A 26,751-nucleotide genomic window follows, 5' to 3' on the forward strand; every position below is an offset into this window, starting at 1 on the left:
ACGTTCCCGCCATGTCCTTCCTCTCTCTGCTTTTCCCCAGCTGGAGCAGATGCTGGAGAGCACGGCCGTCCGAGCGTTGAAGCAGCTCATCCTCTTGCACCGGGAGGACGGCCCCAGCCCTGCCCGCACCGTGGAGTGGCTCAACATGCGCAGCTGGTGCTCGGGGCACCTGCACATCAAATGCCCGCGTCGGGTCTTCTCCAGACGCAGCCCGAACAAGCTGGTACCAGCCAATTCCACTTTCCCATGTGTGTTCCCCACCCAAAAGCCTGTCCCTTCATCCCACTGCTCTCCCTGGCAAGGCTTAGTTGCCCATTCCTAGGAGGATGTTGCTGCCCGCCCCTGAATCCATTTTGTTTGAGCTTAGCACCCTAGATCTCCATGTTTCCTTCCTCGCTAGAACGCCACTCGCCTTTGCACAGTGTTTCCCTTCACTCCAAGCCTCCTTCCCTCCTACACCTACCCCCTCCCCTGCTTATTTACCGTATTTCTCGCTCTATAAGACACACTTTTCCCCTCCTAAAAAGTGTGTGTGCGTCTTATGGAGCAAATGCAGGTGGGAGGCTCTGCTCAGCGCTCCCTTTAAAGAGCCGCGAGGAGCCCATCAGTTCCTTCTCCCCCCTTGGGGAAAAGCCCCCAAGAGCCGCACATACACACTCTGCATGCTCTTTAAAGGGAGCGCGGCTCTTGGGGGAGCCTTAGCCGCGCACAGCCTCTCCTGGGCAAGGGGAGCCTTCATCCCCTGCCCGGGAGAGAGTGCACGCGGCTATCCCATAAAATTCAGGATTCAGAATCCCCCCCCCCTTTGTTTTCCTCTTCCAAAAACTAAGTGCATCTTATGGTCTGGTGCGTCTTATAGAGCGGAAAATAACGGTATTTGTTTGTTGTCGCATTTGCACCCTGTCTTCTTCCCTCTGAGGAGCTTGAGGTGGCCTATGTGGTTCTCCCATTTCATCCCCGCGACAACCCTGTTGTTGGGTTGCGAAAGGAGGTGACCGTCCCAAGGCTGCCCGGTGCCGACATCGGATTTAGGATGCTGCGGGAGGTTCCACTGCACTAAAAAAGAGCTAAAGGGGCACAAAACTGAGAGGAGCCGTAATTGAAATTTACTTTATTTTATTTATTTATTTGTTGAATTTATATACTGCCCTATATCCAAAGGTCTCAGGGCAGTTTACAGAAAAGATCACACTATATAAAATAACAACAATAACTCAATAACACCCCCCTAAAAAAGAGCCGCATTTTAAAAGAGTGTAGAATGTCGATCAGGTCAACCAAAGGCCAGGTTAAAAAGGGAAATTTTGGCCTGGCGCCTAAAGGTGTATAATGAAGGCACCAGGCGAACTTCCCTGGGGAGAGCATTCCACGGACAGGGAGCCACTGCAGAGAAGGCCCGTTCTCGTGTTGCCACCCTCCACACCTTTCAAGGAGGAGGCACAGAAAGGAGAGCCTCGGAAGATGATCTCAGGGTCTTGGTAGGTTCATATGGAAAGAGGTGGTCCTTGAGGTATTGCGGTCCTGAGCTGTTTAAGGCTTTATAGGTCAAAACCGGCACTTTGAATTGGGCCCAGATACTAATGTTTTATAGTAGGCAGACCAGGGCAGTCAGACCAGGATCGGTGTAATATGCTCAAACTGTCTTGCTCCGATGAGCAACTAAATTCTGCACTAGCTGAAGTTTCTGAACTGTCTTCAGAGGCAGCCCTACATATAACGCATTTGGAGGGGGGTGCCAAATTTTGGGCTTGCTCAAAGCTTACCAGAGTCCACCCCTGCCATCGAGCTTCATGGCCAGCTGCGGATTCGAACCCTAGTCTCCTAGGCTGACGCTCTAACCATTGCACTACCCTGCCTCTCAGCTCCTTAAATGGGAAAGTGTGCTTTGTTGTTTGGGCTCTGCTGATAGGTGAGTGGACCTCCCTCCCCACCGGGTGCCTATTTTGGGTGCCTTTCTCTGGATGGGAGAAGTTGATGCCTTGAAGCAGGTAATCTCTCGAGGACCCCCCTTCACGGTCTCCTGCTTCTTTGGAGGCTGGTGGAAGTAGCCCCCTTCCCCTCTTTTTCTTCTTCCCCGCTGCAGAGGGAGATGTACGAGAAGGTCTTTGAGAAGAACGCCGATCGCCACAGCGACTTCTCCCGCCTGGCAAGAGTCCTCACGGGCAACACCATCGCTTTAGTGCTGGGGGGCGGCGGAGCCAGGTAATTTCCCCTCAAGCACTCGGGGAAGGTCCTGGGGTAAAAGGCGAAAGATTTATATGATTTGAGGAGTAGTGAGGGTATTTTGGGAAATGATACATGATGATATTTTTTTTAAAAAAAAATTGTTTAAAATGAGTATATCAAAAAAAGCCTGAGTGTTTCTGTTAGGTATTATAGGGGCAGAAATCCCCCCGAAAATGTTAAAGGTATTTATGTATGTAACAGCAGCTGCTAGGATTCTTTATGCACAGAAATGGAAAGAAAGAAGTTCCTTTGTACAATCTTTATTCAGTTTTACACTAAACATTTAAATTCAAACATTAGACACCATCATCAGCATTTAGGATTCCCTAATGCTTTGACTCCCCTCCACCCTTCCATGGTTTCCATTTTCAATCTTTTTCAACTGCCTCACATATTTTCTTAAATAATCCATTTTTACCTTAGTTTTTAGTACATTACAAGCGTTACTCAAATGCTGCCTAAGTTTTTAGATGTTTACGGTGTTCTCTTAAGTACATTGTAAAATTTTCCCATTCCTTATTAAAGTTCCTCTCTTCCTGGTTTCTGATTTTCCTGGTCATTTTCACCATTTCGACATAGTCCATCATCTTCATCAGCCATTTGTCTCTGGTCAGCAGAAGAATTTCCCACCAAAGAAGAATGGATAAGTAAGATAGTGGGCTGTGCAGAACTGGCAAAATTAACAGCAAAATTAAGAGAACCTAATGATGAATGTTTTATAGAAGAATGGATATCTTTTTTTTGGACTACAGTGGTACCTCAGGTTAAGTACTTAATTCGTTCCGGAGGTCCGTTCTTAACCTGAAACTGTTCTTAACCTGAAGCACCACTTTAGCTAATGGGGCCTCCTGCTGCTGCCGTGCTGCCAGAGCATGATTTCTGTTCTTATCCTGAAGCAAAGTTCTTAACCCAAGGTACTATTTCTGGGTTAGTGGAGTCTATAACCTGAAGCGTCTGTAACCTGAGGTACCACTGTACTTGAAGAAATATTATCACAGGATTTGAACTATGAGCAACTGAAGCAATTAGATTATAATTGTATGGTTATGATTAACAGCAGATAAGGTACAGCAGAAGGGGAAAAACAACAACTCCGGAAAATGGGGGTGGGAAGTCGACAAATATAAGAGAAAAGGGGAAATTATGTTTTGATTGAATAAGTTTAAAATATTGAAACTTAATAAAATATAATTGGGGCGGGGCGAAAGGGGCGGTCCGGAGGGTGCCCGAATGCAGCTTGCCTGGGTCCTGGGAAGGCAGCTATTCGCCCAGCACCCCTGCCCTGAAGAGGAGCCTAGCTCTTTCCCCGCCAAGCCTCTGGAGCCCACTCTTCTTCCACTCATGAAATGGGAGGTGGGATGCCTTTAAGAAGCATAGTGGACCTTCCTTTGGCCATTCCCTGCCACTGGAAGAAGAGGAGAGCTGTCCCGGTTCCCTTGGCCTAGGGAGGAGCGAAGGAGGGGCCCAGACTCTCTTGGAGCCGCCCAGGGCAGTATGGCTGGGACATCGCAGCTGCCCTCGGTCTTTGCGCTCTGGCCTGCTTCAGGTGTGGCTCTTCCCTTCACCGCAGGGGCTGTTCTCACATCGGTGTGATCAAGGCTATGGAGGAAGCCGGTCTCCCCATCGACCTGATTGGCGGCACCTCGATCGGCTCCTTCATTGGCGCCTTGTACGCGGAGGAGAGGAGCGCCGTGCGCACGAAGCAGCGAGCCAGGGAGTGGGCCAAAGTGAGCAAGTATTGGAAGCGGCAGGGTTTGGAATGGGAGGGGAAACTCCAGCTGATTTGAGCCTGCGGAATTTCGGGAAACATAAGGACCTAGGAGGCTGCCCCCACCAGTATTGCCTTCACTGCCTGGCCATGGCTCGCCAAGGTTTCAGGCGGGTGGCATTCCCAGTCCGAACCAAAGATCCCAGAGATTGGACCTGGGGCTTTCTGCATGCAGTAAGTATCCAAGCAAACCCCTGTGTTGCAAAGAGAACGTCAGCAGCGTCTAGGCAACATGATGACCATATACATACATAATAGACAATCTTTATAGAATTCCTTCAAACCATAAAAAGTTCAAAATGAAATCTTTAGTCTCAAAGAATGAATCTATGTAAATGAAAATATCAAATGCTGTGAAACAGTGCTCATGTAATAATGTAGTCACTGCATTCATTTGAAATAAGATGGGTTTATGAAGCATTCTGTATCCACCCACCACGCTGACAAAGAATTCTACGAAACAGTAGTCAATATCCGGAATCACTGTTCAGTGTTGGACATCATATTTGTTGAATACACAAAGCTTCACAGCTTGTCTTTCATCGTACAAAATTTGGTACCTCGCTTCATTTAAAGATTTTCAGAGGCTTTGAGACTAAAGATTTCATTTTGAACTTTAATGGTTTGAAGGAATTCTATAAAGATTGTCAATTACGTATGTATATGGTCATCGTGTTGCCTAGACATTGTTGATGCTGGCCTTCTGCATGCAAGCAGGTGCCCTTCCGCGGAGCTACGGCTCTCCCCCAAGCCGAGAGAGGCGTTCCAGTCTGCCTTGCGGGAGTTTCCACTTGGAGTCCTGCACGCCAGGTGCATCCATTTCTCTCTTGCATCCCTGGTTCTTGACTGAGGGCTCCTAGGTGGAGCTGGGACAGGCAACAGGAGCTCACCCCATCGCTGGGTTTTGAACAGCCAACCTTCTGATCAGCAAGCCCAAGAGGCTCAGTGGTTTAGAGCACAGAGCCACTGGCATCTCCCAGTTCGAAAGCACGCCAGTGCAAGTAGATAAATAGGTACCACTGCAGCAGGAAGGTAAATGGCATTTCTGTGCACGCTGGCACTCATCAGAGTGTCCCGTTGCACCAGAAGTGGTTTAGTCCTGCTGGCCACATGACCTGGAAAGTTGTCTGTGGATAAACGTTGGCTCCCTCGGCCTGAAGGCGAGATGAGCGTCGCAACCCCATAGTTGCCTTGGACTGGACTTAACCATCCAGGGATCCTTTAACCTTTTCTGGCCCTAGGTGGGTAGAAGGCAGTAGAGCCGGGCAATATTGCAATGCATTGTCTGAAACAGGTTCGAAGTTCAGATTGCAATGCCTGCTTCAGACTTCTTGAGTTGGCAATACATCCTGGCTCCCCAGCACAGACTGGCAGAAGTGAAAGGCACTGTGCTGGTGGCGGCCGGGGAGCTGCAATGTGTTGGCAGCTTAAATTGCCTGATCGCACATCTGCCTGCGCGTTTGATTCTCCCAAGCAAGTGGGCTACGTCTTTTCTCCTGGTTGTTCACTCCTCCTGCAACCCACCGGGAGGAAAGAGGCAGCCCTGCTTGCTTTGGCAAAGGCAGACCAACAGACCAGCAGGCAGGCAGGCAGATGGAGCACCTTCTCAGGCTCCCTCTGCCAAGGCCAGGACTGAGCTGCAGAGGGAGAGAGGGAGGGAGCAAGCAGGACCTCCTTCACCCGAGCAAACAGGCAATCTCCTTCCCTTCCTCCTGGTTGTTCCCTCACTCCCCAGCCCAGCCACTTTTCCAGCGTTATTTCAGACATCGTGATCTGTCGCTATGTCACGATGGTTAGCTGGGAAAACCTCACAATGTTGAAAACCAAGTATCGCCCAGCCTTAGAAGGTAGTAAATAAAATGGGGGAGGGAGGGCCAACTGCATTCTTGAATGTTTACTGGGAGGACAGATTCAGAGTTTTAGACGAGGTGGATTCTCTCTCCCTCTTGCTTTTTAATCTGTGTACGCAACAACACTTTCTTCCCGAAAAGTTAGCATGAATGCAGAAGATGAAATAAGTTGAGAAATGAGAACACGTAAATGAAATTTGATAAAGCTATAAGAGGCAGTATGAGTGAGGAAGGAAGCCCATTGTTCTAGATTCAGTGAGGCTGAATCCTTTTAAAATTTTTCACCCGTTTCTGTCTAACATCAAGACACTTTTCTGTCGCTTCTGCAGATCATGAATTCGGTGTTTGCCACAGTGCTGGACCTCACCTATCCCATAACTTCCATGTTCTCGGGCTCTGCCTTCAACACCAGCATTCACAAGGTGTTCCAGGACAAGCAGATTGAGGTATGCTCCCAGGGCCACCATGAGGGATGCCTATGCATGTCTCACTGCCATTTTGATCTGTATCATGGCAGCTTTGTGTCTGGCAAAGGGCCTAGGTCAGGGCCGGCTTGTGCGTGAGGCCAGGTGAGGCGGCTGCCTCGGGCGGCAGCATCCACAGAGGCAACAGATCTGGCATCCAAGAAACAAAATGCCCGCTGGAGTCTTGGCCTACCCTTTACCGATGGCGAGGTTCTGCAAGCACTTTTCCTTGAGAACATATCTGCAGTGTGGTGTGTTTTGCCCCCAGCACCGAAACATCCTGCGCTGACCCTGTCCTGGGTTCTACTGCCAGCGTGCAGGATGTTGAGATCTGGGAATTGCAGAATCCATAATTTGGTGGTGCCTTCCTTGTGGCTCGTTCTCTTAATTACCACAGGTGGAAGCTGCCGTGTTAAATGTCTGGAGCCACGTGCGGTAGAGATTCATTGGGAGTCATTTTGGACTCACAGCTGTCCATGGAGGCACAGGTCAAATCTGTGTCCAGGGCAGCTGTTTACCAGCTCCATCTGGTACGTAGGCTGAGACCCTATCTGCCTGCGGACTGTCTCGCCAGAGTGGTGCATGCTCTGGTTATCTCCCGCTTGGACTACTGCAATGCACTCTACATGGGGCTACCTTTGAAGGTGACTCGGAAACTACAACTAATCCAGAATGCGGCAGCTAGACTGGTGACTGGGAGCGGCCGCCGAGACCATATAACACCGGTCTTGAAAGACCTGCATTGGCTCCCAGTACGTTTCCGAGCACAATTCAAAGTGTTGGTGCTGACCTTTAAAGCCCTAAACGGCCTCGGTCCAGTATACCTGAAGGAGCGTCTCCACCCCCATCATTCTGCCCGGACGCTGAGGTCCAGCGCCGAGGGCCTTCTGGCGGTTCCCTCATTGCGAGAAGCAAAGCTACAGGGAACCAGGCAGAGGGCCTTCTCGGTAGTGGCGCCCGCCCTGTGGAACGCCCTTCCAGCAGATGTCAAGGTGATAAACAACTACCTGACATTCAGGAGACATCTTAAGGCAGCCCTGTTCAGGGAAGTTTTTAACGTGTGATATTTTATTGTATTTTTGGTTTTTATGGAAGCCGCCCAGAGTGGCTGGGGAGGCCCAGCCAGATGGGCGGGGTATAAATAATAAATTATTATTATTATTATTATTATTATTATTATTATTATTATTATTATTATTATTGGTTTACATCAGTGAGGATAAACCTGTGGGCCAGATGTGGCCTGCCAGACCACAGGAAGTAGCTCACCAACCCTGGCAGATCTCTAACCCCCCCCCCAGCCCCCCAGCTGATCTGAACAGGAGATAAAGCTTTTCTGTTCTTTAAAGAGCAACTTCTAAAGGGCAATCAGCCCTCTTTATTGGGAGTTTAAAAATCCCTCTGGCTGCCCTTTTTGAGAGAATCTATAAATAGCAGTCAGAAGGATCTGTTATCCCTGGTTTTAGCACTAAGCACCGCCACACTCGGTCTGGAGATTAACCTCAAAGAGCAGGCAGGAGGCTTTAAGGTAGCATTTCCTCCTGCCAACACCGAGAATGGACTTGAGCATGTGTGGAAATGCTGCTGTTTGCTTTTCACAAATCCTTCTATGCATAGTAAAAGGTGAGGTTTTCCTGCAATTCCACCCCAGTCCTGGAGGGGGAGCACTGGGAATGCTCAGTACATGGTTTGTGTGTGTGTGTGTCTGTGAAAATGTATGTATGAGTGTGTCTTCCTTAGCGATCGCTTGTACCCGAGTAAGATTGTCTTTCATGAACACGGTCTTAACAGTGAATCCATAAGTGACTGTGGAGGCCAATTCTGGATCCACACGTCCTTCCACAGTGGGGACATAGATTTCCAGGCAGAAGTTGATCACAGTGAGGGTTTGCCAAGCGTGCCTTCCTCTTAGCACGTTTCTCCCTTGCGTCCTGAGTTCGAGCGTCTTCAAAGGCCATGACACCTTTGGTAAAGGCTGTTCTCCAATTGAAGTGTTCACAGGCCAGTGTTTCCCGGTTGTCGGGGTTTATACTACACTTTTTTAGATTTGCCTTGAGGGAGTCTTTAAACCTCTGTTGTTGACCACCAGCATTACACTTCCCATTTTTAAGTTCGGAAATAAAGTAGTTGCTTTGTAAGACGATAATCAGGCATCTGCAAAACATGACCAGTCCAACCAAGTTGATGTCGAAGAATCATTGCTTCGACACTGGTGATCTTTGCTTCTTCCAGTACACTGGCATTAGTTTGCGTGTCTTCCCCAGTGAGCGTGAGTATGAGTGTGTACGCATATGTGTGTGGGTAAAAGAGCAAGATATTCTATGTCTGGTGGGTGTGAACTGCAAGTGTGTGTGTTAAATGCCCAGTGCATGTGTGGCATGTGAGTGTATCAGTATACTGACCACATCCCTTGCTGCAGTCCTCGTAGGGCTGGCTGACCATCAAAGCAGCTGTCTGGCTGAAGAAAGGTTAGCCATCCCTTCTCTGCAAGGTTCTGCATGTTTCCCTTAAGGCTACCAGGGACAGAGCAAATCAAGTAGAGACAGCAATATGCCTAAATTGTACCAGCTGCAGAATTTGACTGGTATAGAACTCGGGCGAGGGCAAGTGAGTTCACATGTGCAGGTCAGATGTGTCCTCTTGGCGGCTTTCCTCGTTACCCCCTCCTCACAGCCCTTGAAGACGGGATTCCTGTGTATGTGATCACTGTCCCACTCTGCTGTGTCCAATGCAGGATCTGTGGCTCCCGTATTTTAACGTGACGACAGACATCACAGCTTCCGCCATGCGAGTCCACAAAGATGGTAAGTGTGTATTTCCTCTTCTGGCACAGGGGGCTTGGGTTCGAAACACACACACTCACTCACCAGGCCCCTGAAGTTCAGCGACGGCCCATGATGTCCAAACACTTCTGGCCTTGAACCCCCCAATTGGAAGGAAATGTGGTTTCGGGAATGCCCTAGAGAGAGGCCCCTGGGGTGTTGGAGATAATGAGGCTGAAGGGGAAACGGGTGTCTCCAGAGAACCCTGGTTTCCTGCTCAAAATAGGTCTGTTGCACTGCTGTTGTTGTTCCAGGCCTCAGTTTTGGTTCTTGCCCGCATCCCCATTTGAGGATCGTAACACTCAATTCCCGGCACAGGAAGAGGTGTGGTGGTCCTACTGATGTACCCTTAGAGTCTCCTGCAGAATCCCAGGTCCCTCAGGTTGGGGGGTACAGATGTGAGGGCCTGTTGCTTGCCCAAGCGAGAGCAGGCTATGTCACCCTGCCCCTGAATATGCACAATTTTCTGTGGCAGATGCTTCCCTTCAGTTCTCAATGCCATCCAACGCCCCTTTCGCAGCCAAGACAAGACGCCCTTCAGAGCAAAGCCTCGTTTAATGGACAACATTTTGCGGAGGAGGGAAGCCTTGAGAAGCCACAATAAAACATATTTACATCATGACACCATAGCAGGAAGGACCCATGGGGTGATTGAGATAAATAGGTATATAAAAGATTGATAATGGGGGGGTCCTTGTGGGGGCCACACAAAAAATTGGGGGAAGCAGATGCGGCCTACAGGCCCCCACTTAACTATCCTGCTTTAGAGAGAAGTTTCTTCTTTCCAAAGATCCTGGCCAGGCCTTTAAGGCCTCACACTTGTCTCTGGTCAAAGAGCTCCCACATTAGAGCAAGGCCCGAGTTTCTTTCTCTCCTCCCAGCACAATCTGGTGAAGTTAGGTCTTCAGCTTGCTGAAAGGCAGGCCAGGAGAAGCTGAGAAGACCTAGGTCACCGCCCAAATCTGGGGTGGCCCCTCAGGGTGGCTAGCCTTTCCTTAATATAGAAGACTTGGCTGGAGATGAGTCCTTCGCATCCTGCCTTTCTTTAGACCAGCCTTTCTCAACCTGTGGGTCCCCAGATGTTGTTGAAGTACAACTCCCATCACCCCTAGTTGGCAAGGCCAGAGCTCAGGGATGATGGGAGTTGTAGCCCAACAACATCTGGGGACACACAGGTTGAGAACCGCTGCTCTAGAGGCAACTAGAGAAGGTCAGAAAGAACTAAGGTTGCACCTACTTCCCTTGGATTGCAAAAAGGGGTGTTTTGGGGGGCAGGGAGACGGGGGTTTGTTGACTCCTGGCATTCATTGGGTCTCCAGCTCCAGTGGCAGTGCTGGCAGAGTGAAGAGAGCACTTTGTGATCTGTTTCACCGCGGCCTCCTCACTCTCCAGCCCAACCTTGGGGCCTGCTTTTCCTTGTAACCCTTCTGCTCTGCACTAAACTCACTAACTGTTGCCATATTTGCGCTGGATTGCCATGTCCTAGGGGAGCCAGGTGGCAAGAGGGGGCTACAGCCCTCCCTTCCCTGCCTTCCCAAGAGGGGAGAGGCAGTGGGTGCCTGCCAGCTGCGTCCTGCCGGGGCAGAGAGGGGTGGGCAAGCGGTCTTAACGCAATGAACTGTAATGAATGAATGAATGAGCTTTGTAACCTGCTTCAGAAGGGGGATGGATCGTGTCTGGGGCAGAGAAGGGAGGCGGGGTGTGTGTTGCCGTGTCCCCTCCGGGCCCCACTGTTGCAAACATCAGATCTCACCTGGGACATTGTCACAGCAGCCGTGCCCATCTGCAGGGCAGGGGTACCGGGAGGCTATAACTGCCTGGCTTTCTTCATTCTCTGCCCACTTTTCTGTCCTTCCTAACACAGCTAACACCTTCTTCCCCATCCCCAGGTAGTCAGGCTGTGTGTGTGTGCATGTTTGTGTGTGCGTACAGTGGTACCTCAGGTTACAGACACTTCAGGTTACGGACTCCGCTAACCCAGAAATAGTACCTCAGGTTAAGAACTTGGCTTCAGGATGAGAACAGAAATCGCACGGCGGCAGCGGGAGGCCCCATTAGCTAAAGTGGTGCTTCAGGTTAAGAACAGTTTCAGGTTAAGAATGGACCTCCAGAACGAATTAAGTTCTTAACCCGAGATACCACTGTATATATCTTTTCATACCTAGGGAGTCGGAATCTTTCAAACTAAGGTGGAGGAGGGGGCTTCATTGCAGATCCTGCCATCTGCAAGAGATTGGCTATAGAGCAGCATTCCCCAAACTCCAGCTGTTTTTAGACCACAACTCCCATCATCCCTAGCTAGCAGGGTCAGTGGTCAGAGATAATGGGAATTGTAGTCAAAAAAATAGCTGGAGAGGAGACCCAAGTTTGGGAAACCCTGCAGAGGAAAGCTGGAGTGTGCTATGTTCTCTTCTTTGGGGGGCTGAAAATTCCAGTGTTTCCTATGAAGTGCTGCTCCTGGTCTTTTTCCAGGGCATTGGTAGTATCCTGCTCTCTTTTTTTCTAGTCTAGTAATAATAATAATAATTTATTATTTGTACCCCACCCATCTGGCTGGGTTTCCCCAGCCACTCTGGGCAGCTTCCAACAAAGATGAAAAATACACTAAAATGTCACATACTAAAAACTTCCCTGAACAGGGCTGCCTTCAAATGTCTTCTGAATGTCAGGTAGTTGTTTATCGCTTTGACATCTGATGGGAGGGTGTTCCACAGGGCGGGCGCCACTACCGAGAAGGCCCTCTGCCTGGTTCCCTGTAACTTGGCCTCTCGCAGTGAGGGAACCGCCAGAAGGCCCTCGGAGCTGGACCTCAGTGTCCGGGCAGAACGATGGGGGTGGAGACGCTCCTTCAGATATACTGGACCGAGGCCGTTTAGGGCTTTAAAGGTCAGCACCAACACTTTGAATTGTGCTCGGAAACGTACTGGGAGCCAATGTAGTTCTTTCAAGACCGGTGTTATATGGTCTCGGCGGCCGCTCCCAGTCACCAGTCTAGCTGCCGCATTCTGGATTAGTTGTAGTTTCCGAGTCACCTTCAAAGGTAGCCCCACGTAGAGCGCATTGCAGTAATCCAAGCGGGAGATAACCAGAGCATGCACCACTCTGGCGAGACAGTCCGCAGGCAGATAGGGTCTCAGCCTACGTACCAGATGGAGCTGGTAAACAGCTGCCCTGGATACAGATTTGACCTGTGCCTCCATGGACAGCTGTGAGTCCAAAATGACTCCCAGGCTGCGCACCTGGTCCTTCAGGGGCACAGTTACCCCATTCAGGACCAGGAAATCCTCCACACCTGCCCGCTTCCTGTCCCCCAAATACAGTACTTCTGTCTTGTCAGGATTCAACCTCAATCTGTTAGCCACCATCCATCCTCCAACCGCCTCCAGACACTCACACAGGACCTTCACCGCCTTCACTGGTTCTGATTTAAAAGAGAGGTAGAGCTGGGTATCATCTGCATACTGATGAACACCCAGCCCAAACCTCCTGATGATCTCTCCCAGCGGCTGCATGTAAATGTTGAAAAGCATGGGGGAGAGGACAGAACCCTGAGGCACCCCACAAGTGAGAGATCAGGGGTCTGAACACTCATCCCCCACCACCACTTTCTGAACACGGCCCAGGAGGAAGGAGCGGAACCACTGTATAACAGTGCCCCCAGCTCCCAGCCCCTCAAGACAGTCCAGAAGGATGTTATGGTCGATGGTATCAAACGCCGCTGAGAGATCCAGCAGAACTAGGAAACAGCTCTCACCTTTGTCCCTAGCCTGCCGGAGATCATCAACCAGTGCGACCAAGGCCGTTTCAGTCCCATGATGAGGCCTGAATCCCGACTGGAAGGGATCCAAATGGTCCGCTTCTTCCAGGCGTGCCTGGAGTTGTTCGGCAACCACTCACTCAATTACCTTGCCCAAGAATGGAAGATTTGAGACTAGGCGGTAATTGGCCATCGTGGCCGCATCTAAAGATGGTTTTTTAAGAAGCGGTTTAATAACCGCCTCTTTCAGCGGGTCTGGGGAGTCTAGGAGTGGGGAGCCAACCAAGGCAGGGCAGGTTATCTGCTGCTGCCTTAGACTTGCCAGCAATGGTGGTGGCAGTCTGTCTGCATCATGTCGGCTGCCGAAGGACTCCAACACTCCTCTTTGCAAAGTCCACTGGGAGATTCTCCTACTGACCCCCCCCCCCCACTGAAGGGGATGTCCCACCTCTCTCTGGTTGTTGTGTTGTTGGTTTAGTGGCCTTGTGTTTTGTTGAACTGTTTAGATGGTTCGTCACCCAGAGAACCCTAGTTAGGGGTGACTGTTAACCTCAAGAAACAAATCAATCTCATTGCAACCCCCATTCCATGAAACATAAATTCCTCGTCATTTTTGCCCTAATCCTGCTTATTATGATCCAGGTAACTATGGTTGCTGCTCCATAGGCAGGGGCTCTCTGGTTTCCCAGTGATTTGGGATCCAGAACCAGCCTCCCTGTTTTGGAACTCTGCCATCTCTTGGCCATGATGGCTGCTCTGAAGACTCTGCCATGTCTTTTACTCCAGCGATGGAGAGCTTCTGGCCCTCAGGCCTAATTTGGCCTGCTGTACTGTAGAGGTTGGGACGCGGGTGGCGCTGTGGGTTAAACCACAGAGCCTAGGACTTGCCGATCAGAAGGTCGGTGGTTCAAATCCCCACGACGGGGTCAACTCCCATTGCTCGGTCCCAGCTCCTGCCAACCTAGCAGTTCAAAAGCACGTCAAAGTGCAAGTAGATGAATAGGTACTGCTCTGGCGGGAAGTAAACGGCATTTCCGTGCACTGCTCTGGTTCTCCAGAAGCAGCTTAGTCATGCTGGCCTCATGACCCGGAAGCTGTACGCCGGCTCCCTCGGCCAATAAAGCGAGATGAGCACCGCAACCCCAGAGTTGGTCACGATTGGACCTAATGGTCAGGGGTCCCTTTACCTTTACCTTTAACGTAGAGGTTGGTGACTCGCACCCACTTTTACTGTACCTGAGGTGTTATATGTCATCTATGATCAGGGCTGGATTAAGCTCCTAAGAGGCCCTAAGCACTTAAAATATTTTGGTATCCCAAAATCTAATTCAAAATATAACCAATAACAAACTGTAAAATGAAGCAAAACTTACTGTAAGAAGGAAATTGATGTTTATTTTTTGTATACTTCCACTTGATTGCAAAGTCTTTGATCAGATCCTCAAAACTAATCTCACATAACACATCTGCTTGGCAGAGATAAGGCATCCAGCCTGCCTTGTAGCCTAGTTGTTCTGTTGGGATTGTTAATACACTTCAGCTGAGAAAACGAACACTCAGCTGAGCAATTTGTGACCATCAATGTCCAGGTTATGTGGCCAGCATGACTAAGCCGCTTCTGGTGAACCAGAGCAGCACACGGAAACGCCGTTTACCTTCCCGCTGGAGTGGTACCTATTTATCTACTTCACTTTGACGTGCTTTCAAACTGCTAGGTTGGCAGGAGCAGGGACCGAGCAACGGGAGCTCACGCCGTCGCAGGGATTCGAACCGCCGACCTTTCGATCGGCAAGCCCTAGGCTCAGTGATTTAGACCACAGCGCCACCGGTGTCCCTTCGGATGCTACTTGGAACTTAAACAGGAGGAGAGGCCATAAAAACAAATTCAGTGACACGGCACAGCAGTGGGTAGGTGGCAGAGTTGTGCAAGAGATAGGAAGCACAGCCGCATTCCCAGAGGGCAGGATTTCAGCAAGAAGCCTGCTCTGTTTCGTGGCCTCTCACATCAAATAGATTGATGGATGCACACCCTGGTCCTCCTCCAGTGAAGAAAGCCTTCCCAGAATCCTTTTCTCCACCCTCACTCCCCCACCACGTGCACGTTGTATTTCTGAAGCTTCTGTCATGATGTCATTTCCTGTCCTGTGCTCCTTCCCCTCTCCCTTCCCCTCCCCTCCCCTCTCTCCCTTTGATTGAATCTCCCGTCTTCCATCCGGCAGGGAGCGTGTGGCGCTACGTCCGAGCCAGTGCATCTTACACCCCTTATTTGCCTCCTCTCTGCGACCCCAAGGACAGTCACTTGCTTGTGGATGGCTGCTATGTTAACAATGTCCCAGGTCAGCATCGCGTTCGCCTCGCTACCTTGGCTGCCGGGCGCAGTGGGGATGGAGACAGTCAGTTGACTTGGGACACGCTTTTCACCCTTCCGAACTGCTGCCGCCGCCCTTCGTCTGCTACGACAAGCCTGTCTCCTGCCCACAGGCACCCTTTCCCCAGGCTGGCGGTTCTGCATGGCAAAGGAAGCTGGCTCACCGTGGACAACCGTTCCCAATATGGGAAGGGGGGCCGAGATGGAAAGGGAGCACTTCCTCCCTGTTGCTGCTGGGCTTAGAAGGGGAGGCCAATTGGTACCGTATTTTTCGCTCTATAGGACGCACTTTTTCCCCTCCAAAAATGAAGGGGAAATGTGTGTGCGTCCTATGGAGCAAATGCAGGCTCCTTGGCTTCAGCGATATCAACATGCAGTCTCCGAAGCGCAGAGGAAGAGCTCCCCCCGCGCTTTGGAGGCTTCACGTTGCTTTTGCTGAAGCCGCCTGAACTCCCACTGCGCTCCAGGGGCTTCGGGCAGCTATCCGCAAGCCTTCGGAGCGCAGCAGGAGTTCCCGCTGCGCTCCGAAGGCTTGCGGATAGCCGCCTGAAGCCTGGAGGGCGAGAGGGGTCAGTGCACACCAATCCCTCTTGCTCTCCAGGCTTCGCTTCGCTGGAGAGGCGCTGCACAGTTTTCCCTCTCTGTGCAGCGCCCCTTCAGCGAAGCGGGAGGAGAAATGGAAGGGGCTCTGTTTCTCCTGCCGCTTCGCTGAAGGGGCACTGAGCAGAGAGGGGAAGAATTATTTTTTTTCCTGTTCTCCCCCTCCTATGGTCCGGTGCGTCCTATCGAGCGAAAAATACGGTAGGTTTGGGGCCGGAAGAGTTTGCCCTACGAGAGCCATGCAGAATTCTCCCGCCAGGGGAAAGGTGGCCTTGGGAGCCATGCTGTGGGCCTCTTTCTCCATCCCTCTTCCGAAGGGCTCGTTGCTGCTCTGGGTTTCTCTCTCTTCTACTGATTGCATTTGTTCCCACATTGGTTAGGCTCGCTGTGGCGGTACGTGCGAGCTAGCATGACCCTTTCCGGGTACCTACCGCCACTCTGCGACCCCAAGGACGGCAATTTGCTGATGGACGGCGGCTACATCAACAACCTCCCAGGCAAGTATCGGCCGGTCATGGAGGAAAAGGAGCAGGGTTGCGGAAACCCCGCCTTGCCTCCCGACCCCATGAAACGTCTCATTTTCAGCAGCAGCAGGCACCCACCTTTATCAGCACGCGCGAGGAGGGCACGGGCTGGGATTGGGGAACTGACTAAAGCCTCGCCTTGCCCAAAGTTATGGAAGTGAGCAAGCAGTAATGGCCTGGGAACTCTGTGTGTGCCTTATGATGGCTGCCACTCACACAAAGGGATTCACCCTAATAAATTAACATCTGCTGTTGGGAAGAGTATGCAGAAAATTTCAGCACTGAATTCCACATCCCCTGAGCTGAGGGAGGGCAGGATAAGGCTGCCCAGGACTGCTAGCCGTTATTTATTTACTTATTGAAATTACCGTATTTTTCGCTCTATAACACGCACCCAACCATAACACGCACATAGTTTTTAGAGGAGGAAAATCCGTAGGCATGCCACCCATAGGCATTCCCTCTATAACACGCACAGACATTTCCCCTTACTTTCTAGGAGGAAAAAAGTGAGTGTTATGGTGCAAAAAATACGGTATATACTGACCTATACCCGGGGGGGGGGCGGTGTCCCAGGGCGATTCACAGAATAAAGGGCGGTTCACAGAGTAACGGGTATGCTGTGCCTCTGTGGCCAGAGGCAGCCGTGCTTCTGAATTCCCATTGCTTGGAATCACGAGCAGAGTACTCTTACGCTGGAATCCTGCTTGCAGGTTTCTAACAGGCCCAAAGGCCATTTTGAGAGCAGGAGGCTGGACTGAGCTGGTCATCCAGGAGGCCCTTTTTATAGTACAGTCATAAGAAGAGGAAGGCATCGTATGGTCACAGTTCATACCTGCTTGTGACTTCATCTCCCACATGTCTCCTGCCTGCCCCATCGCTCCTCAGTGTCAGTGAGGGGGAAACCTGTGGGGGATTTCCACTTTGAGCCCCTGTGGACTAAGGTCCACATGCTCATTTCTATTTATTCAGAGAGAGAGAGAGAGGAGAGGATTTGTTGAATTAGAAGGGACCCCAAGCGTCATCCAGTCCAAGCCCCTGCAATGCAGGAATCTCAGCTAAAGCATCCTTGGCAGATGGCCATCCAACTTCTGCTTAAAAACCTATCTCTGGAGGGAGAGTGTTCCACTGTCAAGCAGCTCTTACCCTCAGAAACTTCTTCCTGATGTTTAGTCAGAATCTCCTTTCTTGCGACTTAATAATAATAATAATAATAATAATAATAATAATAATAATAATAATATAGTGGTACCTTGGGTTACAGATGCTTCAGGTTACATATGCTTCAGGTTACAGACTCCACTAACCCAGAAATAGTACCTCAGGTTAAGAACTTTACCTCAGAATGAGAAGAAGAAATTGCGCAGCGGCAGCGGGAGGCCCCATTAGCTAAAGTGGTACCTCAGGTTAAGAACAGTTTCAGGTTAAGAACGGACCTCCAGAATGAATTAAGTTCTTATCCCAAGGTACCATAATAATAATAATAATAATAATAATAATAATAATAATAATAATAATATATTTATACCCCACCCTTCCCAGTTTAAAAACTGGGCTCAGGGCGGCTAACAGCAAATATAAAACATTGATTAAAATGTGACTTAGAAACAGCATAAAATACAACATAAAATGCAGCATCAATATCAATAAAATTCAAAAATTCAGGGGTCGTTTTTTTTTGGGGGGGGGACCCAGTCAGTAGACATCAAATGATCACCAGGGCTAACTGGCCAAGTTGGTCCTACTAGGGCCAGCAAGGAGACCAGGGAAGAATTTAAATGTGGGGTCCCAGAAAGGGTTTCTTCAAAGGGAATAGAGGATTAGGCTAATTCAAATTGAAGGCCAGGCAGAATAGCTGTGTCTTACAGGCCCTGCGGAAGGAGATCAAGTCCTGCGGGGCCCTAGTCTCGTGGGACAGAGCATTCCACCAGATCGGAGCCATCACTGAAGCCACTGGTTCGAGTCCTACCCTCCGGAGCAGGAGAAAACAAGCTTGCTCCATCTTCCACGGGACAGCCCTCGAGATATTTGAAGATAGCTATCAGATCTCCTCTCAGTTTCCTCTTTTCTCTTCTTGTCCCACTGCTTCAGGTGGTTTGCTTCTCTGAATGAACAACAACAGTTTGTTTTTGTTTAAAAAATCATGTCAGATCAGTGACAGGAGAAACTTCCAGCCAGCATACAACCAAAAGGTCTGAAAGGGCTGAGAAAATACAAGCACAAAAAAACCCCCAAGCAGAACAGCGTTGGCACCAGCCGAGTCTCCCAGAGGAGCGCATTCTAAATCTGGGGCACCACAACCAGGAAAGCCTTGTGCCAGATTGTTCATTTTTCATTTCCAAATACAACGTTTTCATTTTATCTCTGCAGCTAATTAGGACTAACATTTTTGTACACCACCTATGAGCATTTCCTGTGCAAGTCCCATTCAGTGTTCCAGGAAAATTAGGCCCCTACACCAATCATGATTTATTTAAAGGAAAAAGAAAAAAAAGCTGGCTGTCTCTTAGGAACTAATAGTCATGCCACAGAAAAATCCCTTTGGAGCCTTTGCACACTTCAGATTTGTGACACCTCAACCAGAAGGGCCCTATCCTGGATTGCTAGGCATTGCCCATTGCGTTTTTTTAAAAAAGAAAAAATCACAATCCTTGCCTGTAATAGTGGAGGAATAAAACCCAGAACAAGACATGGGTCTTCCTCAAAAGCTGTCACACAGTTCAGAACAAAGAGGCTGCCTGATTATAGTCCCTCATTCCCCTGCGTCAATTTTCTGGTGCAAATTCTCCCCAACCACTCTGGAACTGTTGTTGATCACAGAGCAAAAAATATAGGGACGACACACACACACACACACACACACACACACACACATATATATATAGATATATAGATATTTGCTTTCGTAGATTTTCACGGGTACAGGAATGCAGGTTTTGGTGTCTTCGGGTATCTTCCCGTGTAAGAGTTGGGGTGTCTAGGCGACGTTTCGACGAGGTCTCACTCATCATCTTCAGGCTGGTGCACCAGCCTGAAGATGATGAGTGAGACCTCGTCGAAACGTCGCCTAGACACCCCAACTCTTACACGGGAAGATACCCGAAGACACCAAAACCTGCATATATAGATATATAGATATATAGATATATAGATATATAGATATATAGATATATGCTTTCGTAGATTTTCACGGGTACAGGAATGTAGGTTTTGGTGTCTTCGGGTGTCTTCCCGTGTAAGAGTTGGGGTGTCTAGGCGACGTTTCGACGAGGTCTCACTCGTCATCTTCAGGCTGGTGCTTTCGGCTTCTTGTTACTAGAACAGAGCAGGATCTCAGTGTTTGAGTTCCTATAAATACTGTTGAGGGGGTGTGGTGTATAGCCTCCAACGTTCTGGGCAGAGAGGAAGTTCCTAGGTTAATGTGCCTCCTCAAAAGAAGATAAGGCACATTAACCTAGGAACTTCCTCTCTGCCCAGAACGTTGGAGGCTATACACCACACCCCCTCAACAGTATTTATAGGAACTCAAACACTGAGATCCTGCTCTGTTCCAGTAACAAGAAGCCGAAAGCACCAGCCTGAAGATGACGAGTGAGACCTCGTCGAAACGTCGCCTAGACACCCCAACTCTTACACGGGAAGACACCCGAAGACACCAAAACCTACATATAGATATATATATACACAGTGGTGCCTCGCAAGACGAAAAGAATCCGTTCTGGGATTTTCTTCATCTAGCGGTTTTTTTCATCTTGCGAAGCAAGCCCATTGACGGATTAGCACTATTAGCGGCTTTTAGCTGCTTTTAGTGGCTTATCTGCTGATTGGATCAGCTGATAAGCGGCTTAGCGGCTTAGAAAAAGGGGGGAAGGGGGAAAAAACCAGCAGGAACTCGCAAGACATTGTCGTCTTGCGAAGCAAGCCCATAGGAGATTCGTTTTGCGAAGCACCTCCAAAACGGAAAACTCTTTCGTCTAGCGAGTTTTCCGTCTTGCGATGCATTCGTCTTGCGGGGCACCACTGTGTGTGTGTGTGTGTGTGTGTGTGTGTGTGTGTGTGTGTGTGTATATGCCTGTTTGTTTTCCCCTCTGTCACTGATGGGAGCCCAGGTGGGCAGGATTTTCAGTTGGGAAAGGGTTAAAAGAACCTTTCTGCCTCAGTCTCAGTTCATATCCGCCCTGTCCCAAAGCATGACTACTTTTAGCAAAAGAAAGACGACGCTAGAAGATTGGATGGTGACTCTTCCGCACTGCACTTAGTTTGGCTCTGAGTATTCACCAGACTATGATTCCCAGGTTTCCTCCCAAGTTTGCACTGCAGATGGACTTATGATGGGTTACTTCCTATTTTGCCCAGTGCCTGCACTGCAGGAGGCAGGTATGTAACACGGCAGAAGGAAAATGTGGGCGTCCCTCTTGTTCTCAAGATCTTGTGCAGCAATGCCCACTCCGGAGCAACGGCTGGGCCGCAAGGCAGCCCTTTCAAAAGTCATTTCACGTAGGCTACTGCATGTTGCTGGACACCTGTGTTTCTGCTTCTGGTCTATTGCTGAACTCTCTCTTAACACTTATCCTTACCCTGCCTTTGTAAAATTCGGACTCGTGGTTTTTCTTCCTCTGTTCGGTGGAGCTGACGCACACTCGTAGCTTCTTTTCTTCCTTTCGTATCTCAGGAAAGGCTGTTGATGTGTTCCGGGTCTTCTTTTATCTCTGTAGCCTTTGTCTGATCTCCCCCCTGCCCTGTTCCCCCCATTCTCAGCTTCCCTCCAGATTTGTTATAATGAAATTGCAACCTCCCGGATGAGGTCATCTCAGTGCAGATGCTTCCCCCAAGCTGCCTTGGTTTTGTCCCATGCTTCTGTCCCTGCAGCCTTGGTTTTCTGTGCTTGCAGCACCCAATAGGCCTGATTGACTGGTGCTCAGCTGCAACCAGAGCTCTTGTGATGGCTGAGCAATAAAAAGCCATATTCTGATAGCAGAACAGATTATGCATCATTTCAATATATTCTGCTTCTGATGATTACACAGAATTTTCCCCTCTAAAACATCTCCCTCTCCTTAGCCACTCAGCACCTTCAGAGATGTCACCATTCATTGCCCATGAGATTGTTTTTCTAAATCTATTCAACACCGTAAGGGCTAGAAACTGATTTTAAAGAAAGTTCAGAATGCTGAATCCAATTCTATACTAGACATTAAACGCAGTGGATGCCAGTTTAGACTTTTCTTCAAACCACATGTGAGCAAGATGTTGAATCCGAATGGGGACTTGTTAAAAGAAATGGTTGAAAACCATTTTGCGAACCTGATTAACTAATGATTTAGCATCCCTGGATGTTAAATTTCAGGTTCTTTCATTTCCTAGAGCTTACAGGAAGGGAGTCTGGGTGAGGGGCTTGGCTCGGCTACCTTAACTGCCCCTCTGCAAGCTATGCTGCCGTTCCTCCAGTTCAGGCAGGCCGGTAAGCTCTAGCTGCCTTGCTGAGCGAAGCCAAAGGAAAAGTTGGCCTGGTTTACTGGCTCGCATTTCCCTTCTCCAAAAATCAATAGAGAAAAGAGATGGTGCTGTCTCATGAGGCTGCTTAGCTACTGGCCCAAAGTTTTGGCATCTTTAATAGCTGTGCGGCTAAAAAGAGATTTGGCAGGTGACTCCAGCAACTCTTCCATCCACTCACAAACCCTAAAGAGGTTTGAAACGAGAGAGATTCCCCTTCTGCAACTCGGGGTACCGGCAACGCTCTGCCCTCTCCCACCGCAGCTCTCTGATATTGTCGTGATGCTCTTAAGCATCTCCTGTGGCCCATCCCTTTGGAAATCCAGGTTGCTTCCATCTTCCTGAGGCATCTCTCTCTCTTTCTCCCCTTGATGCAGCTGACATTGCCCGCAACATGGGTGCCAAGACGGTGATTGCCATCGATGTGGGTAGTCAGGATGAAACAGACCTGTGCAACTACGGAGACTGCCTGTCCGGTTGGTGGCTGCTTTGGAAGCGCCTCAACCCCTGGGCTGAAAAGGTCAAGGTAAGGCCACCCCACAACTTCCTGGTGAAGATTCCTGTCTGGGTGGGGCTCATTAGTTACCAATCTGTCACATCATTCTTCTTTCTAGGCTTTCAAAAGTCGTTGAATCTCTTGTTTGTTGTCTAGAAAGCATGAATCAAGAAGAAGTCCTCCCCCTTAGCATCGCTTCCAAGATAATAACTCTAATAATGCATTTTAGGACCTTTTCAAATATTGTTGGAGGGGTTGTCCTCTAAATGCGTAGATCTTTTCTTTGTGAGGGATCCGGTGACTTTTTTGCACCGGAATGCCAATGTAAATAGCGAAACATTAATTACTCACATTACTGCTTTTATATGTTGTGATATAGAACTAGATGATTAGGGACGTGGGTGGCGCTGTGGTCTAAACCACTGAGCCTCTTGGGCCTGCAGATCAAAAGGTTGGTGATTCAAATCTCTGCCACAGGTGAGCTCCTGTTGCTGTGTCACGGCTCCTGCCAACCTAGCAGTTCAAAAGCACACCAGTGCAAGTAGATAAATAGGTACCGCTGTGGCAGGAAAGTAAACAGCGTTTCCGTGCTCTCTGGTTTCCGTCATGGTGTGGCAGAATATGACAGCTAGACTGGTGACTGGGAGTGGCCGCCAAGACCACATAACACCAGTCCTAAAAGACATACATTGGCTCCCAGTACATTTCCGAGCACAAATCAAAGTGTTGGTGCTGACCTTTAAAGCCCTAAACAGCCTCGGCCCAGTATACCTGAAGGATATCCCCATTGTTCAGCCCAGACACTAAGGTCCAGCATTGATGGCCTTCTGGCAGTTCCCTCACTTTGAGAAGTGAAGTTACAGGGAACCAGGCAGAGGGCCTTCTCGGTAGTGGCGCCCACCCTGTGGAACACCCTCCCATCAGATGTCAAAGAAATAAACAACTACCTGACTTAGGAAACATCTGAAGGCAGCCCTGTTTAGGGAAGTTTTTAATGTTTGGTGTTTCGTTGTGTTTTTAATATTCTGTGCCCAGAGTGGCTGGGGAAACCCAGCCAGATGGGTGGGGTATAAATAAATTATTATTGTTGTTATTGTTATTACTATTCCTTGCACTACACAAGGTTTGGGGGGAAACAGGGAATTGGGGAAATGGCCAGAGGGAACACACACACACACACACACACACACACACACACAGTCACCTTGTCTCTTTGTGGCCACAGAGTGCCTTTGCCCTTTCCTTCCAGGTGCCCGACATGGCCGAAATCCAGTCTCGCCTGGCCTATGTCTCTTGCGTGCGGCAGCTGGAAGTGGTGAAGAGCAGTTCGTACTGTGAGTACATCCGCCCTCCCATCGATCGCTTCAAAACTATGGACTTCGGCAAGTTTGACGAAATCTACGTGAGTCGTGGGACCCCAGCTGGGCCTGTTCACATCCTTAGATATCAGGAGGGTCGTCCAATCATAATGGCTGCCTCGTCCTGCTGACCCACAGAGCTGGAAGGGGCCAACTCTCTGATCAGGAGAGAGGGATAAATACAGTGTTCCTGGCGAGAAATCTGTTCTTCCTTTTCAGAAAGCTAAACCTCTCCAAACCATGCATACCTCCTTAGGAGAGTTGAGCCTTGGAAGGGATTCCCAGTGTTCATTCTCAGCCTGGTTTAAGCTGTGTTTTCACAGTGCTCAAATTCTTGAAAGAGAGATGTCAGGCCTCCTGGCCACCGACAAAAGATTGGCAGCATCTCCAGTTGCCGGGTGGGGTGCAAATTAATCGCGGAAATTGTGCTCGTCTCCTTGAAACTCTTTTGGAGTCCTTTCATTTATTTATTTGGTTTTTCGAATTACAGTCTTACAATGACATAGCCAACATACAACAAACAAGATTCCTCGGAATCCCCTGGACTTCCCTCCTCCCCTTTGTGGGTCCTATTGCTAGTCACTTCCTCCTGCATCTTTTATAATACTCCACATCTTTTAGGTCTCCATTATATCCAAAATTCACCATTAAACTACAAGTGTTGATTCAATCCTGCTAACAAATTTAACTGTTTACAATGGTTTTTAAGATAAATTATACTTTTTCCCCGTTCTTTATTTAAAAATGTAAGATAAGTTATAAAGTTCCCGCATTCTTTATTTAAAAATTTGGTCTTCCTGGTTTCTGATTTTTCCAGTCATTTTTGCCATTTCGGCATAACCCATCAATTTGATCTGCCATTCTTCTCTGGTCGGGACTTTATCTTCTTTCCATCTCTGGCCCAATAACATCCGAGTCCTTAGATGTTCTTTAACTTTTCTTCACTGTTTTGTATGACAAGGGACCCCCACCCCACCTCCAACCCTATGTTTGTTACAAATTCTGTGTGACGTGTCATTTCTATGGACACTGTAATCTCCAGTCAAAAGGTCTTGGGGTCTGCTGCAAAACCCCCAGAAGAACCCTCTTGAAACTTCCCTATAAACCCAGGAAACTCTTAATTTACTTTTCTCTGCCCTTCTCCCATAGGACGTAGGGTACCAGCATGGGAAGGTGGTGTTTGACGGCTGGTGCCGTGGCGACATCATTGAAAAAATGGTCAAGGATCGGCATTCGGCAGACTTCTATGAGAGTAAACGCATGGATGTAAGTCGGGGGATGGGGGATTTGGAAGGAGCCAAAACAGCCCTCACCTGGGGCCCTTTCTGCTGGGCCCAGTTCTGGTTGTCTTGACTTAAAAAGGGTATGGAGGAACTGGAAAATTCAAGAAAGGGCACCCAAGACGTTTTTAATGTTTGATGTTCTATCGTGTTTTTAATAATCTGTTGGGAGTCATCCAGGGCGGCTGGAACAAAACCCCCATGAAGGAAGGTTGCAGCGTTTGGGACTTTTCAGTTTAGGGAGAAGGCGAGTCAGCGATTACACAATAGAAGTTTGTAAAATGATACACAGTACAGTCATACCTCGGGTTGAAGTAGCTTCGGGATAAGTATTTTCGGGTTGTGTGCTGCGGCGACCTGGAAGTAATGGAGCGCGTTACTTCCAGGTTTCACCGCTCGCACATGCGCAGACAGTCAAAATGACGTCACACGCATGCGGAGAAGTAGTGAATCGCAACCCATGCGGACGTGGGTTGCATTCGCTTCTGGATGCGAACAGGGCTCCAGAACGGATCCCATTTGCATCCAGAGGTACCACTGTACGGAGAAGGCATATAGAGAAAAGTTTCTCTCTCTCGTAATTAATGCTTGAACTCGTGTATGTCGAACAAAGCCGAACGTTGGAAGTTCCAGGATGGATAAAAGAAAGGACTTCTTCATGCTGCACTTAGTTAAATTATGGAAATCATTCCCACAGGAGTCACTAATGACCCCCAACGTAGAGCGCTTTAAAAGAGGATTAGGCCAATTCGTGGAGGAGAGAGCTGTCATTGGCTACTCACCAGGGTGGCTATGGTCTGCTCTCCACAGTTGGAGCCAATAAATGCTTCTGAATACCAGTGTATTCTTGTGCTCAGGCCTGTGGGTTTCCCACAAGCCACTGTGAGTATAGGATGCTGGACTCAATAGGCTGTCAGCCTGATCTGGCAGGCTCTTCCTATGGACTTAAGTTCCTAGCTCCAGGCTCCACTTTATGCAAAATAAGAAAGTGTTGCTCAAAATATTGAACGTACACAGGACCTTTTGTGGCAGAAAATAAATCCAAATATGTAAATAAACAAATCTTCCCTACTGGAATGATTTGCTTCCAAACTAGGGAACGTTTTGCAGGCAGAACACCAACCCCCCTGATTTTGCATCTCCTAATTACAGATGTACCTTGAAAGTCAAAGAGCTTACTTCTCGAACATTTTGGCCCCTGAACGCCACACCCCCAGAAGTGACTGTTCCGGTTTGCGAACTATTTTTGGAAGCTGAACATCCGGCAGGGCTTCCGCAGCTTCCGATTGGCTGCAGGAGCTTCCTGCAACAAATCAGAAGCTGCGCTTTGGTTTCCAAATGTTTTGGAAGTCGAATGGACTTCCGGAACGGATTCTGTTCCACTTTCAAGGTACGACTGTACTGGCACGCACAACTTCTCCACCTCTGTGTTGTGCGTAGACGGTCTCAACTGCTCTGGCAACTTCCTTTCCTTTCCTCAGGTGCTGATGTGCCCCACCGCAGGATTTACAGACCTGGCTGAGATTGTGTCCCGCATCGAGCCAGCCAAGAGCTACGTGTCAGACAGCTATGCCGATGGTGAGTACTTATCGCTTAGCAGGTTCAAGTTAGTTCAGGTCCTGCTTTTAGCAATGGACTCAGGATGCTTCCAGCTGGAGGTATTTGTGAGCAGAATGTGGCATGTCTGACACCGCAGTTCCCATGTTCATCAAGTTAGCAAGTATATCTCCATGTACATCAAGAAA

The 26,751-nt window shown here is 49.0% G+C and overlaps 1 protein-coding gene across 8 annotated transcripts in view; it reads left to right on the forward strand.

Annotated features, from left to right (window-relative positions):
- Window positions 1-26,751, forward strand: part of PNPLA6 (patatin like domain 6, lysophospholipase) — an 82,101-nt gene that overhangs the window by 49,710 nt on the left and 5,640 nt on the right. For 5 of the 8 annotated variants that reach the window (XM_081176117.1, XM_081176123.1, XM_081176119.1 and 2 more), the window contains exons 25-35: window positions 41-223; window positions 2,084-2,202; window positions 3,797-3,953; window positions 6,174-6,290; window positions 9,043-9,112; window positions 15,107-15,223; window positions 16,236-16,352; window positions 22,250-22,398; window positions 23,618-23,770; window positions 24,876-24,992; window positions 26,488-26,584. In XM_081176117.1, coding sequence (XP_081032243.1) covers window positions 41-223; window positions 2,084-2,202; window positions 3,797-3,953; window positions 6,174-6,290; window positions 9,043-9,112; window positions 15,107-15,223; window positions 16,236-16,352; window positions 22,250-22,398; window positions 23,618-23,770; window positions 24,876-24,992; window positions 26,488-26,584 — 1,396 coding nt within the window. The remainder of the gene's footprint in view (window positions 1-40; window positions 224-2,083; window positions 2,203-3,796; window positions 3,954-6,173; window positions 6,291-9,042; window positions 9,113-15,106; window positions 15,224-16,235; window positions 16,353-22,249; window positions 22,399-23,617; window positions 23,771-24,875; window positions 24,993-26,487; window positions 26,585-26,751) is intronic. The other 3 variants (XM_081176120.1, XM_081176121.1, XM_081176122.1) reach the window with 3 other exon arrangements.

This window comes from Podarcis bocagei (assembly GCF_964188305.1).
Source record: "Podarcis bocagei genome assembly, chromosome: 17".
Classification (NCBI taxonomy): domain Eukaryota; kingdom Metazoa; phylum Chordata; class Lepidosauria; order Squamata; family Lacertidae; genus Podarcis; species Podarcis bocagei.